The sequence below is a fragment of the Perca flavescens genome, chromosome 7 (assembly GCF_004354835.1).
Source record: "Perca flavescens isolate YP-PL-M2 chromosome 7, PFLA_1.0, whole genome shotgun sequence".
Lineage (NCBI taxonomy): Eukaryota > Metazoa > Chordata > Actinopteri > Perciformes > Percidae > Perca > Perca flavescens.
Window position 1 is genome coordinate 1650066 of NC_041337.1, and position 21540 is coordinate 1671605.

Here is a 21540-nt window from a genome sequence, read left to right on the forward strand (position 1 = left end):
GGCACTGTCCAGAAGCCAGGTTACCAACCTAGCACTAAACTTGCAGAAAATAGTTCCTTCTCAGGTTTCTTATATTTAGCTAACACTTTGCACTATTTTATGACACTTTATTAAGCATTTCTTACTTATTCTTTAATTTTGCACCTTAATGTTAAGAGATAATTGTTGTAATTAATAATTGTAAGTGTTCATTGTGATTTTAGACCTGTTTACATTTTAATTATCGGAGTGTTTTCCATGGTTGTGTTGACATTTCTGCTTTTATAACTGAGGGGATTATAATCAGAGCAGGGTTAAGTTTAAAATAAAAATGTTTAAATTTAATATATTTTTCTCCTGGTCCTTATTTTAAATAGGTCATAAAAAATATCAATTATCGATATCGACTGATATGAAAAAATTATATCGTGATACAGTTTTCAACCATATCGCCCAGCCCTACTGTGAAGTGAAAACCATTTCAGGTGACTACCTCATGAAGCTCATTGAGAGAACACCAAGGGTTTGCAGAGTTATCAAAAAAGCAAAGGGTGGCTGCTTTGAGGAATCTAAAATATAAGACATGTTTTCATTATTTCACACTTTTTTGTGTTCATTCATAGTCTTGATGCCTTCAGTGAGAATCTACAATGTAAATAGTCATGAAAATAATGGAAACTCATTGAATGAGGTGTGTCCAAACCTTTTGCCTGTATGTATGTATGTATGTATGTATGTATGTATGTATGTATGTATGTATGTATGTATGTATGTATGTATGTATATGTGTGTGTGTGTGTGTGTGTGTGTGTGTGTGTGTGTGTGTGTTAAAACAAAAAGTAAGGAAATTAGTGTTTGGTAGATTATTTCTCTGTGGTAACAATGCTTTTTGGTAATACATTTTATACCGTTGGAAAGCCTGTTTAGTTCCCTTTCAAGTGGTGCCCCATTTGTAAGGAACATGCATTTGTGGGATGAGAAACAGAGCTGAGTATGTGGGTTGCGCCCATAAAAAATTTGCCAAATCTTCTCTGCCAATGCCAAACAGCTTATTCTGCCATTGACTCGTTTGGTGTTTGGTGGTTTGGATGATTGAAGTTTGAAGAAAAAAGACATATTGGCAATTTAACAATGTATTCATTTAACAAACAGGAGCCTCAGTAGCGTGTGGAAGAACCATACACACAACAACCTTGCACCTCCTCCTCATGCTGGTCACCAGCCTGGTCACACACTGCTGTGGGATGGCATCCCATTCTTCAACCAGCATTTGTTGCAAGTCAGCCAACGTGGTTGTGTTGGTCACTCTGGCACGAACAGCACGCCCAAGCTGATCCCACAAGTGTTCAATGGGGTTGAGGTCAGGACTGCTGGCAGGCCATTCCATCTTCTCCATTCCCACATTCTGGAGGTAGTCTCTGATAAACCCCACTCTGTGGGGACGAGCATTGTCATCTTGGAGGATAGAGTTTGGTTCCAGACTGTGGAGATATGGGATGGCCACTGGTTGCAGAATCAGGCACCTGATTGTCAGCACCTGGGGGTACCAGAAGCTCAAAACAAGAGTCAATAGCAACAGCAAAGAAAAGCTGTTTGGCATTGTCACAGACGATTTGGCAAATCTTTCATGGGCGCAACCCACATACTGCGCTCTGCTGCTCATCCCACAAATGCATGTTCCTTACAAATGGGGCACCATTTGAAAGGGAACTAAACAGGCTTTCTGACGGTATATGATTTATTGCCAAAAAGCATTGTTACCACTACTTCAGGGACACCTAATCTGTAGCCCCGCCTTAGCTCTGATTGGCGCCGCCTATGTAGCCGAGCTCCACCTGTATGCAGTTTGAGTCAGAGATAGCACGAGTGGTGGTGACCCGCAAGTTAGGATCCGCCGGCCTCTCGTAAAACGTTGGTTTCCTAGTCAGTTCCAGTAGTACAGACGAGAGAGTGGTGGATAAGACTGCTGTTGTAGATTAGTGTTACATTTCCAGCATCGCGGCTCCAAACCGCAACGTTAATTGGGACAGACGCCGTGTTTCTTCAGGCTAACTACTGTATATTAGCATTAGCCTGGCTGGTAGCAGCTTTCTGTGGTGAAAAATGGCCGGGAGACGTCGTGATAACGTTGCATTAATCAGGTAATTTAGTTTGTCTTTGCAGAGAACAGAGATGCTGTATTTTCAGTTTTATAACTGATTGTCTTATTTTGTTAACAAGTTCCAGATGGAGTCTGGAGATGATGTGAGGTACTAATTGTTTACGGTTTACATCTTACTTTACACACTTCTGGCTGATGCAGCTAGCTCAGCGGAGAGACTGTATGACACTAGGTGGTACAGACTGAGACATGCACAATAAAAAAAAAAAAAATCCCCTTCTGCACTTTTGTTTTGCTGTTCCCTCCTTTGTACCGAACCGTGATCTCTGAACCGAGGTATGAACCGAACCGTGTACCGTTCCACCCCAAATCTATCTATCTATCTATCTATCTATCTATGATGTGATGTTATAGTGTGGAGTGTCTCCTGTCTCATGGTGTGTCTCTGTTTGTTGATCAGCAGATAGTATATGATTATAGTGATGTTATAGTGTGGAGTGTCTCCTGTCTCATGGTGTGTCTCGGTTTGTTGACTTCACAGCTCGTCTGTGGTAAGACACACTTCTGACTTCAGGACATCCGTCTGGAATTACTTCCCACTGAAGAACAAGAATGAGTTCTCCACAAAAGGTGAAATCACTTTGACTCAAAGCATTTGTTCAGGGTTGTCACCACGGCAACGTGCTGTGTTATCGCTATAACATTCTGCGGACTGAGACACTAGTGGGCTGCCGGGCTGTGCGTTTCTCAGAAGGCAGAACCCCCCACCCTATACCCCCAGTCCCTCGCCTTCACCGCTAAATGTGCAGCTGTACATTTATGTTATGTTATGTTATGTGCAGCAGTGCAAATGTACTATTTGTGTGCTTACGTGCTGAGGTGTTTTTTCCTGTTCCCACACTGTTCTTATCTTTATGAGGATAGTCTGAGAGTCGCTTTTTTATTTCCCTCTCCTCTCCTTCATGTCATGCTGTATCTGTTCCTGCGAGAGTTAGGAGAGAGTTGAGATGGCGCCGTATATGGCGACTCGGTGTGTCTGTGCATGTTGCTTTAATGTGACATGTACCTACGATACCAAGACACATTCCTTGTGTGTGTAAACGTACTTGGCAATAAAGCTTTTCTGATTCTGATTCTGATTGAATGGTTATATAGGGTATTTTACACTGTTCCTTAAGGTCTCCTAATGGTTGGGCTGAAAATTGCCCGAATGCTATTTTAGTAGGCCCTTAACTACCCTGTGAATATGGCTCTATTTGGAACAAGAGCTTTTCTTCCAAATATGGTATGCTCATGAATATTCAGAATGAGCTACGTGCTGATTGGTTTGAGCAAACTACATAGACACACATGGGAGACTCGACAGCAGGTCTCATATTTCAGACACTGCAAAGTTATACATTGTTTGTGGGCTATTTCGTTATTAAATTCACTTCTGAGACTTTTTTAAGTGAGAAATCAACTATATAAAGCTCAAATATGGGCCATTTTATGAAAATTGATGGCTAATTGCAAATTTGGTAAGACTGTGTGTCGGAGGCCAGCCGCCGGTGCTGCCTCGCCGCCCAGCCTGCTAGGGCTGAAACGATTCCTCGAATAACTCGAACAAAATTCTTTGCCTCGAAGCTTCGTTAAATCAGTGTAATTAAGGTTGTACGGCTCACTGTGTTTCCGCACGGAGGATTATTACTAGCGCACAAGAGGTTTGCGCTTCTGCGGACACAAACAAGACTCCACGGAGCCAACCCGACACAAGGTAGCTAACGTCTGCTGCTCTCGTCCACCGTGCTGTTTACACAACTAGCCTACAACATGCTACTCTGCTAATAACGATGTGTTACCAATAAGCTAAAACGAAAGCTGTCGGTTTGTAGTCTAACTGTTTATTAGTTTGCTTCTAATCTTTGGAAACTTAGCTGCTGCCAAAAAACAAACCGGCTCCTCCCCCCAGCATAGCTACTTAATATGCACGTGAATGACCGCATTATGCATTCTTTATTCTTTCTCCTCACCATAGATATATCTATGCTCCTCTCTGTGTATTAGGCTTCTGAAAATGTGTCCCCCAGAACAGAGTAGTTGAATAGCCCTGCTGTAAGCTTCGTACAGTCACATTTACCCTCTGGTCAGTGAACAGCTCTTTTGTATATCCAGTGCAAAGAGCCAGAGGCAAGAAGGGGAAGGGGGTGAAAAAGATTTACATTTGGGCCACCAAAAATGTACTATTGTAATGTATTTTTTTTTTTAAGGGTCTTGGAATTTGGCAATAAAAACTTTTGCTTTTTCTAAAAAAGGAAACCTGTCTTTTGTGTATATATATATATATATATATATATATATATATATATATATATATATATATATATATATATATATATATATATATATATATATATAAATAAAAAAAACCTGTCATATATATATATATATATATATATATATATATATATATATATAAGTGACAGGTTTCCTTTTTTTTAGTAAACAGCAATAATAAATATTTGCTATTGCTGTTTACTAAGTATTTCTTACTAAGTATTTCTTATCCGATTAATCGATGAAATAATCGGTACAATATTCGATTACTAAAATAATCGATAGCTACAGCCCTACGGCCTGCCTTCCTTCACAGACCCCGGCCTTCTATGAGGTACTTGGAGCTCCGTCACGGCTGGCAGCCCACAGCATGGACTTCCGAACGCTGCTACACTGACAGAGCTCCAGTGCCTGTAACTCCCCTCTTCCTGCTAGCTAAATGGCCCGTGTGTGAGAGTGAGAGTGTGGTCAGCGAGCTTGTTACACCAGCAATCTCTTACCACATGTTACACACATGTCCCGCCACTTAGCTATACAACAAATACCTAAATGTCTTATAAAGCTAACAACTGTGTCCGATTTCAAGTTAATGAATATTTGTGAATTTCAGAGGAATTCTAAGAGGAGGCTAGCTAGCTCTCATTGATAGAGCTACATCCAGCCGCAGGCTCTATCAATGAGACTCGCGGACAAGCAGCATTTATTTCCCCAATCGTTTGTTTAAATAACTCAACACATTTATAATTGAGAAGAAAAAAAAAGAGATTGCTGACGTAACCAGCTCGCTGACCGCGCACTCACTCACACACACCGGGCATTAGGAAGAGGGGAACTGCAGGCCTTGGAGCTCTGTCAGGACAGCGGCGTTTAGTAGTCCATTAGCCCACAAAGCGGTGACTTTGCGCGGGTATGAAGTGCCGTGGGCTGCCAGCCTTGCTGGAGCTCAATCGAGCGCACAGCAGGCCGGGGTCTGTGAAGGAAGGCAGGCCAGGCAGCGAGGCAGCTACACAGGTAGCACTGGCGCTGAACTCCGACACACAGTCGGACAAAATTTGCAATTAAACGTACATTTTTGTATAATGGCCCATATTTGACCTCTACATTGTTGATTTCTCGCATAAAAAAAGTCTCAGAAGTGAATTGAAGGGTAAAATAGCATATGAACAATGTATACAATTTCTGAGATCTGCTCGACCTAGAGTCAGAAGACTAACTGATCTCAGGTCAGTGGTGTAGCCTATGCAAATGTTGGGGCGTGACAAAGAGAGAGACTAGAGCCAAATGAGGTTGAGATTTGCCCGTTTTCAGCAGCAGTTTCAAATTGTGAGATTTGCAGAGAAAAGAGGTGTCAATGGGATTTCAGGGCTTGACATTAACTTTTTGAGGCACTTGTCCTTCGGACAAGTACAATTTCCTTTCACTTGTCCATGCATAAAAGTCACTTGTCCGGGTAAAGATTCATCATTTTATAAAAAAAAATTGTGTTTAGCTCATGTAGAATTTGAACAAACCGTTGAAAGCATCCAAACACTATCAACATTAATACAATTCAGTTGAAACAGTAGAAACAAACGTGCCCCAACAATAGATTTCCCCTTCAACAAGAAAAAAGGATCTCCAGACTCCATAATACAAAGTAATATGTTGCACGCCGGTGTGCAGAAGTTAATATATTGAGATTCTAAGTCAGTATTTTAAAGTTTGACTTTACTTTCAGATTCCTAGTCAATATTCTAAGTTACGTAGTCAATATATTGAGATACTAAGTCGATACTTTGAGATATTGAGTCAATATATTGAGATTGTAAGTCAATATTTTAAATGTTCTTATTGGTTTGAGATTCTTTGTCAATATTCTGAGTTACTAAGTCAATATATTGAGATAGGCCTACTAAGTCAATATTTTGAGTTAAATCAATATATTGAGATACTGAACCAGTATAGTGAGATATTAAGCAATATATTCAGATACTAAGTCAATATTTTGAGATAAGTAAATATATTTAGATACTAGGTCAATATTTTGAGATAAATCAATATATTGAGATACTTAACAATATAGTGAGATATTAAGTCAATATTGAGATACTAAGTCAATATTTTGAGATAAATTAATATATTGAGATACTAAGCCAATATATTGAGATTCTAAGTCAATATTTGACATTTTCTCCTTACTTTGAGATTCTTAGTTTATATTCTGAGATACTAAATCAATATTTTGACCAGAGGTAGTGGTGACTTGAACTTCTATATATCTAAAATAATTTTGTAGACCTAACAATGAATTTTGCCACTAAATGTTGGTGTTAACTTTTTTTATACAATTTCACAAATTTCTACCCGGCAGAGGCTGATTTACCAAAAGGATCCTTTTAAAAAGGTGTAGCTATTTTACAGTTGAATATTACCGGATATTTAATCTGCATATTTTTATTTATTTTTTTAAAAAGGAGCAAAAAAAACGACATTATAGAACGGATTGTTTATTGCTAAGGCAAAATTAAATGATTTATTAAAAATGTAACAACAATAACTTATAACAATAACTTATTTCACCAGTAAGTTCCTGTTAAACGACAAAAACAAACACTGGATAGGAAAAGGGTATTTTACAACAACTTTGAAGCAGCACAACGCTGGCGGGGCGAATTTCAAGTGAACGCAACATCTGTGTTTTTCCGACAACAGCAGCAGCACACTGTCATATGTTCCTCTCCAGTGAAATACAGACACACTTTAACACAGTTTAGCTTTCAGCATTTTAACTGTTTACTCCAGCTGCTAGCTAACGATAGGCTAACATTACTTGCTGTTGAGTATAGTGTTAACTAGCGTAACATGCGGCGATGTTTAGGTTGCCTCTAACGTCCGTTTTCGGAGCATCCGAGAGAAGCGCAGGCATTTCAGTGGCACCGCGTTGCAATTCAGTCCGGTAGATAACGGTGGTTAAGGCACCGGTGCCATATTAGCACCGGGTCTTTCCTTTTCTGTCAACGATGTGACGAGGAGGTAACGTTAAGGCGGAGTTAGCAAGCTAACGTTAGCTAACTAACACCGGCAGGTTCACCGTGCTTTCATGCTGCATTGCTTCCAGAGAACGAGCTGAACAGTGGGCTGGGTCTAACGTTAGCGGTCCGCTGACCGGGATTGCGGGGGAAAGAAATTATGGTTTCAAATCGGTAACATAGACGTAATGAGTGGCACATGACGTGAACTAAAATGGCATTTGAGTTTGTTTGAGTTTTAACTTGTCCAGTGGGACAAGTAAATTTCTCTTCCACTTGCCCTACACAAAATCCACTTGTCCCGGACAAGCGGACAAGCCTTAATGTCGAGCCCTGGATTTAGAGGTTTTATGTATGTCTTAGTTACCCACTAAACTGTAATTATTCAACTATGACAAGTAGGTGATGGCTGGCCGACATCACGATGGATGCCACCCTAGCTGATGTAAACTAGCAAAGACACAAAGACAAGACCTAGGGCTCCTTAAGTGGAAGCTACTTTTTCCCCCTTTACGTGCAACCTATTTGTAAAAAAGACCATCGCTTTGAGCAGACTGCTGATTGGCTGTAGTGATACATTCTCTCTCTCTCTCTCTCTTTCGGTTGTAGCTCGCTCTACCTTCTAGTAACGTTGGACACAGCGGTCTCGAGTGACAGAAAAAAGCGTTAAAAGTGGAACGCTATCACACTTTCCTTCCTCCCCTCATTGGACTAAGTTTGTGGACACTACTCTGTGCGTGCATCAATAAGTAAGTCTGAGGTCCTGTAGGTACGGGACGATGTCATGCAGGATTTATGAATGTACGTTAGCAACAGTAGGCTAATTCACGAGGGTGCTATTTTGTGTGAGCTAATATTGCCCATCTGTTCGTGTGCGCTGCAAGAGTTTTGTTTCTGTTTATTGAATGCGTTATTCAGTGCAAACATAACCGAGAATGTAGTTTAAAGTCAGTTATGATGGTATGTTATGTTATTACTGTCGCTCTGTTGAAGGCAAACGTCCCACTGTACTGTCGTTACGCAGATCACGGACATCAGATTGACTTTACTGCACCGTACTTAAGTGAAAGTAGGTCAAGTTGTAAAACCTACCAGCAGGGCACCATTTACAGAGGGCATTTACATGTATGTCTAATCGTTTCTATGTTAACTGTTGGCCCATAGTAGAAAAAAATATTTATGTAAAGAGATATGAGCAACCCCCCGGCCCCGACAACTATATCATGTTCCATCACGATGTTTTACTGTAAACATCGTCAACTGCCAATTTAGGGGACATCGCCCAACCCTAATGACAAGGTAAAATCGGTTTTGCTTTCTATCACCCCTTTAAGACATGAGGCCGTTTTATGCTTCTGCGAAGGCTCCACGCAGAGCTTTCGCCGTAGCCTACGTAAGTGGCTGTAGTTACATTTTTCGACAGGTGTATGTCAGGCTACGATGTAGGGTCCAGTGTGGACGCAGAGGGGTCTGCGGGGGTACACCTTCGATTTGACACAGAAGCATAAAACGGCCTTTAACATTCTATGGTGGTAACTCAGTTCACATCCTAAAATACCTTTAGTCTTGTGGAGAGAAATATCTGGAAGGGTTGTCCTCCGTAAACACAATTCATTACGCCACAACATTCGTCTGCACCCGCCGAGCTGGCTTTAAACTCAGTGGCGGGTATGTTCAACTCTCTAGCCACGACTAGCGTTGGGTATCATTTGGGTTTTTTCAGATACCGGTGCTAAAGCAATACTTTTAAAACCAATACTTAAAAAAAAGCACAAAAAGACAGTTCACAACATTAAAGAACAGCTTGTTTTATGCTAAAGCCAATGACTGGTAGGACTTTATAATAAGGGGACATTAAAAGCATGAATTAATTAATGTAGCCTAGTACTTGATTAACTATTAGTAATGTACAAGGATTACTAGTATCTCATGCATGACTTAATGCAGGAACGATACGTTAATGCATCAATTAAGGTATTTGAATCATCATGATTTCTCATTTATTAATGATGTTCATGTCTTCTTCAAAATACTGATCAGTCACAGCAGTTAGCCTGCTCCTGACCAAGCTGACAGCCAGGAATTATTAATCCTGGAGCCTTTTCTGTTCACTCAGCAGTGCTTTTACATTATTATTATTATTATTATTATTATTATTATTAGCCTGCATTAAAATACTACAGGTACATATTGCTGTTCAGTTAAATCCTGTTATGTTAACATGGTGACTATTATTTAAATAAATATTCATGTAACATTGAAGACTAATAAACTGCTGTTCATGTTGTTGTTAGAAGTTTGGTGAATATAGTATGACAGTTCAGATAATTAGAAAAGGCTGATGAAGTTTTAAATGTGTTTTTAAATGAAGCCAGTGATGAAGGATAATATATAAAGTCCTATACACGTGTTTCTATAATGTTTCTAACAACGGCAGACTGATCAGAGACAATACATCTTTTTAGATGATTTATTTCTTTTTGTATTCTTTGACAAAGGATCATGTACAGTATATTACTTTTCCATGTGCATTGTATTTGGCATTCTTGGCACACAATTATTTGAGAGGATTTTACAATTATAAAACATATCCTAATTGTACAATCCTCCTTAGTTATAGTCTTAGTTCACTGGACCAGTAACTATATAGTGTAGGCTACTGTACATTCATGAAACAACAGTGAGAGGACACCTCAATGGTTTTTGTATATATTATTATTATTATTATTATTATTATTATTATTATATATTATTATAATAATAATATATTTTTTAACTGATGAATACACTGTTACAGTCATGTTTACAGTGGACATTGAATTTATCACTTAATTATCTTTATAGTTTCTAGATTTTAGAGTCCAAGTTCTTCGGTGTCTTTCTAACATTATCTTCTTACTTTTAGGGCAAAGAGTAGGCTACAACTGTTAATTTGTGCAAATGATTAGTAGCCTATCTCCTTCAATGGTATGATTATGATGGTTTCAGTTCAGAGCAGTGGTCAGTAAATGTATATTTTTAGGCCACTTATGCATTCAGGCGGTCCGCGATCATCTGCCAAATTTTCTCTCGCTGTTTCATTACAGTATTATAGTTGTTTCATTACAACTTACCTGAAAAAGGTAAAATATTTTGGAACTTATGAAAAGTACATTTGCTTCCATAATAACATGTCTGCAACACGCACATATTTTCCTTCATTTTGTCATAAATTATTGTATAAAGAGTTAAAGTTGTGAGTGAGAGCAAGTCCAGGGTTTAATGAAGGTTGTTCACTAACTCTCTCTCTCTCTGTTTGTCTATTGCTATAGAAACAGATAGGAGGAGAGGGACCCAAATGTCACCACTGTCAACACTGTGACAAATCCTTCACATCATCTGGATATTTAAAGATTCATCAGAGAGTTCACACTGGACAGAATCTACACAGCTGTGATCAATGTGGGGCAGCTTTCACGCTACAGAGTACCCTAAAAAACCACCGACGTGTTCACACTGAAGAAAAGCCGTACAGCTGTGATCAGTGTGGGGCGGCTTTCACACAACAGGGACACCTAAAAAGCCATCAACGCATTCACACTGGAGAAAAGCCTTACAGCTGTGATCAATGTGGGGCAGCTTTCACACTACAAAGTACCCTAAAAAACCACCGACGTGTTCACACTGAAGAAAAGCCATACAGCTGTGATCAATGTGGGGCAGCTTTCACACAACAGGGACACCTAAAAAGCCATCAACGCATTCACACTGGAGATAAACCTTACAGCTGTGATTTATGTAGTGAATCCTTTTCTAGGAGTGGTAGCCTAGAAAGCCACCGACGTGTTCACACTGGAGAGAAGCCGTACTGGTGTGAACAATGTGGGAAAACTTTTTCTGAGAGTAGTGACCTTAAAAAACACCAGCGCATTCACACTGGAGAGAAGCCGTACTGGTGTGAACAATGTGGGAAAACTTTTTCTCAGAGTAGTAACCTTAAAAGACACCAGCGCGTTCACACTGCCTCGTAGTGAACATGTTTCAGAGCCAAGCTGTTTCCTCCTCCTCCTCCTCATGCCCTGATAGCTGTGTTGTTATATTCTGATCTTCTCTCCTCATTGAAGGCTGACCAGCAGTATCTTTATCTTCTGAACAGCATGTATGTTATCCTGGCTACGACCACATAAAACACTCCCTCCCTTTTGAAGGGATTAATTTCACTCAAAATTAGCGGTTATTCCTGTAATAAAATAATTTGAGTTCAGGGTTCAACTGCTAGCGCTATTTAACTAATGCTGAGTATTTGTTCTTAATTGAAAAAATCTCATCACTGTTTACTAAGGTAATGTCAAATTGGAGAAGTATTTAGTCTATTGTCCGTTAAGACGAAGAAAAGAAGCAAATCTTCATAACTGGGAAGTTTTAATCAGAACATGGCTGCTGCTGCTGCTTAAAAAGCGATGTGTTTAAACTGTGTCTGTGCTGCCGCCATCTTGGGACGAACAACTGATCTTAAAGACTTAGATTGTTGTACTGCTTTTGGATGTTCATGTAAAAGAAATGTTAAACAAAGCAACATGGAATTACATTTCACAGATGAAAAATGTGTTACAATATGATACTATTACGAAAGCGTTGACTGTCCTGACTGTCCTGATACTGAGTTAAGCTAATGCTAGCTTGTGTCAGGTAAAGTATTTATTTCAGTAATTAGTAATACCTCAGTAAGATGCTGAAAATGATGTTCGTTTTGTGTGTTACTGAACAGTTTCTTTAATTGCAGATAGACTTCCAGCCTCCGTAGACACACATGCATTAGGATGAACATAATGTTCGTTAGGAAGCAGCCAATGTGGTATCTACGTATATATACATATATCTATGGTATCCCACAGGCTTCTTCAGTGGATTAGACACATGAGAACAGGTGGTTGTATTCGGGGGGAAGTTTGCGAGCATTTGGCTAATTCTGGCATTTTTAACCCATGTATAATCATTTGTTTTATTAATTTGCTCTGTCCTCTTAAATAAACTGAATAGAATTGAACTTTCACATTAAGGTTTTTCACTTTTATACAGGCGTTTTCTTTTTTATGACACTCTTATGACTCCATATCATCCTTCAGTTTATCACAAACATTCAACATCAACACACATCTGGAGAGACATGGTTTTTATTGGGCAGCAAGGGAAAAACTGTCTTTTGAGAAGTAAGTAGAAAGACATTTCCTTCAGAAAATGCTTTTGAATGCTGAAAAGTGAAATTGCTAAAGCTTAAAGAGGTGATAGAATGATTATATAGGGTATTTTACACTGTTCCTTAAGGTCTCCTAATAGGGTATGTAACATTGGTTGGGCTGAAAATTGCCCAAATGCTATTTTATTAGGCCCTTAACTACCCTGTGAATATGGCTCTATTTGGAAAAGAGCTTTTCTTTTCTCATGAATATTCAGAATGAGCTACGTGTTGATTGGTTTGAGCAAACTACATAGAAACACATGGGAGACTCGACAGCAGGTCTCATTTCAGACACTGCAAAGTTATACATTGTTTATCGGGCTATTTCGTTATTAAAATCACTTCTGAGACTTTTTTTAGCGAGAAATCAACTATATAAAGCTCAAATATGGGCCGTTTTACGAAAATGTATGGCTAATTGCAAATTTGGTAATTTGTGTGTCGGAGTTCAGCGACCGGTGCTGCCTGTGTTGCTGCCTCGCCGCCCGGCCTGCCTTCCTTCACAGACCCCGGCCTGCTATGAGGTACTTGGAGCTCCGTCACGCCTGGCAGCCCACGGCACTCCATACCCGCGCAAAGTCACTGTTTTTTTGCCTGCAACTCCCCTCTACCTGCTAGCTAAATGCCCGGTGTATGTGAGTGAGAGCGTGGTCAGCGAGCTTGTTACACCAGCGATCTCTTACCACAGTAAATAAATAACACTCAAAAAGCTTAAAGACATGAAGAAACAAAGAGAGAAAAGACAACCCACCATGGACCTTTTTCACAGCAGACATGTTGACTTGTCATAGTAGGAAAAGCACAGCTGACAATGATAACCTTAACGATGGCTCAATTCCATCAAGTGTTCCAGTAAGATATTTCAGTGAGTCAGCATGCACAATACCAGGACCTCTCCTAAGTGGAATGCATCCATCAGTAATGGTTTAATACCAGGACCTCTCCTAAGTGGAATGCAGCCATCAGTAATGGTTTAATACCAGGACCTCTCCTAAGTGGAATGCAGCCATCAGTAATGGTTTAATACCAGGACCTCTCCTAAGTGGAATGCAGCCATCAGTAATGGTTTAATACCAGGACCTCTCCTAAGTGGAATGCAGCCATCATTAATGGTTTAATACCAGGACCTCTCCTAAGTGGAATACAGCCATCAGTAATGGTTTAATACCAGGACCTCTCCTAAGTGGAATACAGCCATCAGTAATGGTTTTGAATACACCTGTGCTTGTGTGTGTGTGTGTGTGAGCTGCTGTCGAAGACACGCAGCCTCCGACGTGTCACAACGGACTGACCACCGTCTTCTGTGGACGAGGGCGAGAGAGACAGGTGAGTTAGAAATCAGAGTAGTATCAAAGTAATACCCAGATACTTGTCTGTACATCCAACAACATCCTTATGACCTCATAAGATTCCAGATGGTCCCATCTGAGCTTTCATTTTCTCAAAGGCAGAGCAGGATACCCAGGGCTCGGTTTACACCTATCATCATTTCTAGCCACTGGGGGGACCATAGGCAGGCTGGGGGAACTCATATTAATGTTAAAAAACCTCATAAAGTGACATTTTCATGCCATGGAACCTTTAAATATTCTGACTTTATTTCATGGAAAAAGAAGCAGCAGAACTTGTTTTGAGCTTTTCTTGAATGTGATTCATCTCCTCCAGCCTTCTGGCTCCACCCTCTCCACAGGATCAGCCAATCAGAAGACAGGTGGGCGAGAAACCAACAGAAGATGTGATCATCATACATAAAATAAGACATTTCCTGTTCTTCTGGGATTAACCAGATGAACTGACATGTTGTTGACTTGTGGTTTATAGAATTATGAAATATACATGTATATGTCAACACTTTACATTGATCAAAGCTACATTTCTGTAAATAATACTTTACCAATAAAATCTCAGTCACAAGATATTTTTTCTCACTGTGCTTTAAGACTTTTACTGACAAACGTTTGAACGTGTTTTTGGTAAAAAATGAACCTGAAATATCTTTCAGACTCACATTCACACCAATATTCCACTATTATTTTATGTTTGATACAAGTCATGTAAACAGCATATTCTGGCTGGATATTCATAATGATGCTTTTTTTTTGATGAATGCGTGTGTGATATTCTGGTATTATTCAGGTTTTAGAGACATTAGGCCTGTTCGAGAGCAGGCGGCAGCAGCCTGGGGCGGAGAAAAGAAATCCGCTGTCAAGTCGGACAGTTTCCCGCCGATTCCAGCAGCCTTCAGGCTAAACACGAAGTCACAGAAACACTCACATCCTGTCAGGTCCGATTCTGATTTAATAAAATGTTATCAGACCCATATATCAGCTTGTACACAGTCTCCAGTTGGTTTTATTATGACAGAGTAGCTCTCAAAATGCTCTATATGTGATCTGTTGCTGATTTTAATTAATAACAGACTGTAGATGATCTGTAATCTGAACAGATTTAGTCTCTGACTTCTAAACGTCACTATCAGCCTCACAACATGTGTTCTGTACACAATAAGACTTTAAATCAGACAATTAGCAATTTAAATCCCTCCAATTCAAAATCAATAAAAAGTTTATATAAAATGTCAGCATGTTGAGTCAATTCTGAACCAATCAGCTCAGAACCAGGCGTTTCCCAGCATGCCCTAGGTCCTGGGGTCTTGCAGTCAGTGAAAAGCAACTGCTCTGCCTGCGTCTCAGAACTGCAGTCGCCTTGGTCTCGGGAGGTTATCGTTGCCCACGTGTGCATGACGTCAGAGCAAGTCGGGATCAAGTCGGACACAAATCTAACCGGCATGCATTGGGCTGTGCATTCCGTGCAGACCTAGCTCATCTCAAACAAACCTAATATTTTCAGCTACTAGTGAATGTTAAAAATGTTAAAAACGTGACGTTTTAAACAAGGACCCTTTAAGTGTTCAGGCTGGTAAGTTGAAACAAAATGATCTGTTGAAATATAGAAGTTTCTTTCGCCATGCAAAGTCTATGGGAAAAGTCTTTCTGGGCCAGAGGTGTGCAGTACCACCGTTGGCCACTAAGCCCATGGTTGTTTTAAGACATGGCGCTGTTCCTGGGGGCTTGGTCAACACACTGCGTCATCTTTCTGAGCAACCATCTTAGAACAAGCTGTCATTGGTTATCAACACATCAATCATGGCAGTTGGAGCCAATCACATTCCCTTTCCAATGGTATATAGCATGATAGGAACATCCAATGGGAGCCAGTCCATATGAATGCGCAACAGAGCTAAGTCCCGCCTCCCAGACCCAGCAGGCGCATGTGATTTATGCAAAAAAATATGTTCAACAGTGTTTCAATGACAACATTGGTTCTCAAACTTTTTTCAATAATGTACCCCATTTGAATTGTGTTTTTAAGCCAAGTACCCCCTGACCAGTAATAGATTTACCAAACAACAGCCATGTAACTGAAAAAAATGTAAATGCTAATGAAAAAAGACAACAAAAACTTAAAAAAAATGTTTAACTAAAAAAAGAAGGAAGTAAGGAAAAATAGGTGGAAAATGTTGTCAAAAACAGCGACAGACTTGTAAAAAAAATACAGTAGCAAGAAAGAAGACAAACTTCGAAAAAAGTGACGAAAAGCTTGAAAAAGGAAGAATTGTTTTTTGAAAAGAGCAACAAAAACTTCGACAAACTTGGAGAAAAAAAAGAAGACTGTAGAAAAAAAAGGAAGGAAGGAAGGCAAGAACTGGTCGAAAATAATGACAAAAAACGCTCACGTACCCCCTGCAGTCCTCCAAAGTACCTCAAGGTGTACACGTAACCCCATTTGAGAAACACTGGTCTAGAAGGTATGTGTTGTGTTGTGTTCTGCATAGTGTGGCACAAAGTATGTTTTAGTCATTTTGGTTTTCTACCAAAATGACTATTTTGAACCATGTTTGAACTGCTGTAGTGTATGTTGTGTTTTCATCACATGCTAATCAAGCACATTTTCAGAAACTAAAAGAATTTAGGTTTCACATGAAGTCTCATACATGCATTTTGGCCTCACAGTTCTTCTGTTATAAGCTTTTCCTTTCGGGGAAGGGAAATAGACGAATCAGCCTCATGCAGCTACAAAGAGCCACCAGCAACTTTTCATAACATACAAGGCATCAGATGGTACATCCACTTCCATGGATACATCCAAATTCTTCTAGCAGATGGTGACGTTGATGAGAACACAGCTAGAAGTTAATACATGAAGTCAAAGCCAACTGTGACAGCTGAAGGGCAGCAACAAGTCTGTTAGTTCTACCTCCATCTGAAGCCACGGGACACAGCCAAGCCCCCCCATCCTTACTATCTTCACTATTACACATATTTTTGTATTTAAACTGTTTAAATAGTTTTTATACCCCTGGACAATAACTGCACATTCCATCACTAATGTATACATTCAAATGAGACACATATTCTTCTTATCTTTTTCAATAAGATGAACATTGCAGAACTCTCTCTGGATGAGAGCATCATATCAGTTGAGTCAGACAGCCAGCAGGTGGCAGCACAGCACCTTCTCTTTCTTTACACATGCTCAGTTCAGCAGGGAACAGCTCAGAGCTCTTTAATTATTTTTATGTTGACAACAAAATGTTGACTCTTTTTTACAAGTCCTTCATTGAGAGCATTCTCTCCTACTGTATTGTATGCTGGTATGGACATTCAAAAATTACCCATAGGAACAAATTGGGGAAGATTGTTAAATCCTGTGGAAAAATCCTTGGTAAGCAACAGGTAGACCTGTACCAACTATATCTGACCAGATTGGCACAGAAGGCAGACAAGGTTTGCATGGATACAACCCATCCACTTTCAGTGGAGTTCAAGCCGCTCTCTTTTGGTCATAGATATACTGTAGATATCCTAACGTCAGAACCAACCAAGCAAAAAACTCATTAATTCCACAAATTACACCATTGGTAAACACCCATACACAGTCAAGAAGGTACATTAAATTAACATAATGTACTTTATTATGGTCAGTTCCATAATAAAGTACATTACTAGTACATTAAGTACATTTAATTTACCTTCTTGATACAATATTAAATATACTGCAACTGTTTTAGATACGTTAGATACAATTATCATCTTACAGGACAGATTGGATTACCACTGGTCTAACCGAAACTTTCTTCTTCTGTCTGCAGTCTTGAAGCAGCAGCAGCACCGGCAGCTGTAGCTGATGGCCGCTTGTTGTTGTTGGTCTTGTTGTATATAGTTGTAAATGTTTAAGTTGTATATAGTTGTAAATGTTTAAGTTGTATATAGTTGTAAATGTTTAAGTTGTGTTGTATATAGTTGTAAATGTTTAAGTTGTATATAGTTGTAAATGTTTAAGTTGTAAATGTTTAAGTTGTAAATGTTTAAGTTGTATATAGTTGTAAATGTTTAAGTTGTATATAGTTGTAAATGTTTAAGTTGTAAATATCTAAGTTGTATATAGTTGTAAATGTTTAAGTTGTATATAGTTGTAAATTTTTAAGTTGTATATAGTTGTAAATGTTTAAGTTGTATATATTTGTAAATGTTTAAGTTGTAAATGTTTAAGTTGTTGTATATAGTTGTAAATTTTTAAGTTGTAAATGTTTAAGTTGTTGTATATAGTTGTAGATAGGAGAATGTTGTTTGAATTAATGTTTTGCTTGATGTATATAGTTGTCAATATTTAAATGTTTAAATAAATAATTTTTGTAACCAAGATGAAATGAATGTTTTTGTAGAGCTTGGAATACCTAACCCCAAACCGTTTTAAATAAGGGTGAAGAACAATAGTTCAATACATTGGTCTAGGCTTCACATGCTAGTACACCAGCACGCAGCAGACACACAGCGGAGCCGGTCTGCAGCCGTTACACATGCTGTGAAAATCCGGAGTAACACACGTTTCTGCTCGACACCATCTCGTTCAGTGTGAAGATAGCCGCAGTGAAGACTACAGCTTCCGGGACAGATTAGTTGCTGAGCTTCAAAATAAAAGTCCGGAAGTGTTTTAGGCTAATTTGAAGGAAAAAAAACAGGAAGATATGATTAAAAGACACGTTTGAAGAAAGACAAATATTTAAATGCATTTTCAGAGCTCTGAGAAAACAAAGAACCAAATTAAAGATGATGGTAGTTTGTTTCCCTTTTACTTTTAAAGTGTCAAACTGAAGACACAAGGTTTAATCTTGGAGTGTAAATGTAAGATGTCAACTGTTTTTGTCTCTTCTATAGGTGAAGTTAATGTTTGCTTATAGAAGACCGATTATTATCATACAAAATCAAACCACTTTAAAAAAAAAAAAAAAAAAAAACACTGACCAAAGAACCAAAAGAAAGAAAAATTTGTTTCTAAAACTTAGTCTAAGTGCAATGTATAATCTATCTATCTATCTATCTATCTATCTATCTATCTCACAAACATACAAAACAAGCATCTTCTCTCTCAAGTTATTCATTTGATTTGAGTCGTGCACAAAAACACAAAGAAGCAGTCGTTGGTAGTTCAAAACTCAGGCTCGCTCCTGTATAGAAAACAAATCACAGTAAAAATGAGAATCTCTGAAATAGTACATCATTTGAAAACACAACATAAACATAACATTAATTTAAATACATTTAATAATGCGACTGAGCTGGTCGAGTCTCCAGAGGCTGGTTTCATAACGTAAGAGACGTCTCCTGTTTTAACAGACAATAGAGAAGTCAGCTGGTAAAGTCAGCTACAAACTATTCAAAAAAAAAGATCCAGAATCCATTTGTTTTCTATGTTACAAGCTGGTGGAAATGAGATAATGAAGTTAGTAGGAGGCGCCATCAGGGACATTATTCCTAATTACCTTACACACGCACAAGTGAAATGCTCTTACACACACTACTGAGCTGCTAACTTATCATATCCTGTGCAAAAAGAAAGAAAAAAAAAGAAAACTAGGTTGTTTATATAAATAAGAGGGCCTATGATTGACCCCAGTGGGACCCCAGACAAAATGTTTGCTTTGTGAAAAGAGAACTTTTGATTACTTAAGTACTCACGTAACCATTGAATAACTGAACCTTGAAAGCCACAGGAACTTAGTTAAGTATGTTCATGATTAACCTCATCAATGCTGATTTAATCCTATCAATAAGTTGTAAAATAACCCCAAAAATAATGTTACCCCTATAAGATGTTTTCTCTGTTCAGTTCAACTGCTGACTGAAACTCCTTCAAATCAGCACTGTCATCAGTCTCAGGATCAGAAGAGTCTCCAGTCTGGTCTTCAGTCTCTGGTTGTAGAAGTGGATGTGAGTTCCTGGCTAGTTCTGGTCCTCCAGTAGCCTAGATAACTAGACGCACCCTAGCGGCAGCAAATTCAATTTGCAGCCAGGGGGATCTAGGCACTCTCCGTTGGCTTGCGAGCTGTAAAAACCAAACTCTAGTCAGGCCAATCACATTGTGTTTAGAGTCGGTGGGCGGGCTTATAGCTGCTGCTGCTGGGAACGGACGTCTTCTGGAAGACTTAGAGTTAAGCTTTTCTTTAAAAAAAAAAAGAACAGCACTGAAATCATTCTTAATAAAGGAAGATGTGTGGTCAGAGTTTTGCCGACCGGATACAGCAAAAGTTAAATCTATCAACTAGCTCTGCTACCTTCTTCATTGCTCTGCCTGGTTGTAGCGCTATCCTATTACATGCAGAGGGAATTTGAAAGACAACCGTTTATCCCGCCCCTCGGATTGAGCCCTGTCAAGTTCCCAGACCCAACATCTTGATGTGGGTCTGGCTTGTCAGACTAGTCCTCCATCAGCTTCTGTTTCCATGTGTTGAGTTTGTCTTTGATGAAGCTGTGAGAATTGATGACCTATACACTGAGGTGTTATGAGTCTTGTGCACCAGTTGAATCTTTTGTCACAAACTGCAGTATGAGTTCTCATGTGTGTCTTCAAGTGACCATTTTCAGTGAACACTTCACCACTGTTGGGAATTTGTAGGTGTACAGATTCAATTATTGGCAAATTATCAAAGATGTTTTATCAATATTAATAAATTTATGAATGTGTATTAATAACTTCACCAAATTGACAAACAAATCAAACGGGGCACCACCCTGAACTCAGGGACCAATAATTGAGCTGTGAATCAGTCTCATAGGTGGTGTTCCCTTTAAAAGACAGATCTTAATTAACTTGGTTAATCCATCTGGTATCTTTGAAGGAACAAAAGGAAGGGTGAACCAGCAATTATTACAACAAATACACAAAATAATCACAGACAACTACTATTTAAAGTATAACAGAGTTTATTTAACTTCAAAATGATCAATGGCCGATCAATAATCCCAAACCTGTATACCCTTTTACAAACTACAACCAAAATCAGAGACAAAGAAGTATGTGGTGAGACACATCTGAGTGTGGGTGCTGTGTGTGAGAGAGGAGTGGGGGGTGACGAGATGTAGTCTAGCCCAAAGACTACAAAAATGGCTACTCCTGTGAGCGGCACAAAACTATTTAGCCTCAAGAGGGTGGTAGTGGTGCTGGGTTCAGCGCCGTGTGGCTAGGGATGGCCGGTTAGCTTTCAGGCTAATGTCTTACAGACATAAGGATCGCTATACAGGGCTTGACATTAACTTTTTGAGGCACTTGTCCTTCGGACAATTACATTTACGTTTCACTTGTCCATGCATAAAAGTCACTTGTCCGGGTAAAGATTCATCATTTTATAAAAAAAAATTGTGTTTTGCTAATGCAGAATTTGAACAAACCGTTGAAAGCATCCAAACACTATCAACATTAATACAATTCTGTTGAAAAACAGTAGAAAGAAACGTGCCCCAACAATAGATTTCCCCTTCAACAAGAAAAAAGGATCTCCAGACTCCATAATACAAAGTAATATGTTGCACGCCGGTGTGCAGAAGTTAATATATTGAGATTCTAATTCAATATTTTAA

General features: G+C 39.1%; 2 protein-coding genes across 6 annotated transcripts in view; both read left to right on the top strand.

Annotated features, from left to right (window-relative positions):
• The window catches only part of LOC114559227 (zinc finger protein 239-like), a 22906-nt gene extending 10486 nt beyond the window's left edge, over nucleotides 1-12420 (top strand). For 2 of the 5 annotated variants that reach the window (XM_028583787.1, XM_028583786.1), the window contains exons 2-3: nucleotides 2622-2710; nucleotides 10716-12419. In XM_028583787.1, coding sequence (XP_028439588.1) covers nucleotides 2693-2710; nucleotides 10716-11414 — 717 coding nt within the window. In that variant the 5' untranslated portion in view covers nucleotides 2622-2692 and the 3' untranslated portion in view covers nucleotides 11415-12419. Of the gene's footprint in view, nucleotides 1-2621; nucleotides 2711-8013; nucleotides 8147-10715 lie in introns of those variants that run through there. The other 3 variants (XR_003693038.1, XR_003693037.1, XM_028583785.1) reach the window with 3 other exon arrangements.
• The window catches only part of LOC114559231 (zinc finger protein 709-like), a 196203-nt gene that overhangs the window by 74813 nt on the left and 99850 nt on the right, over nucleotides 1-21540 (top strand). The window lies entirely within an intron of this gene.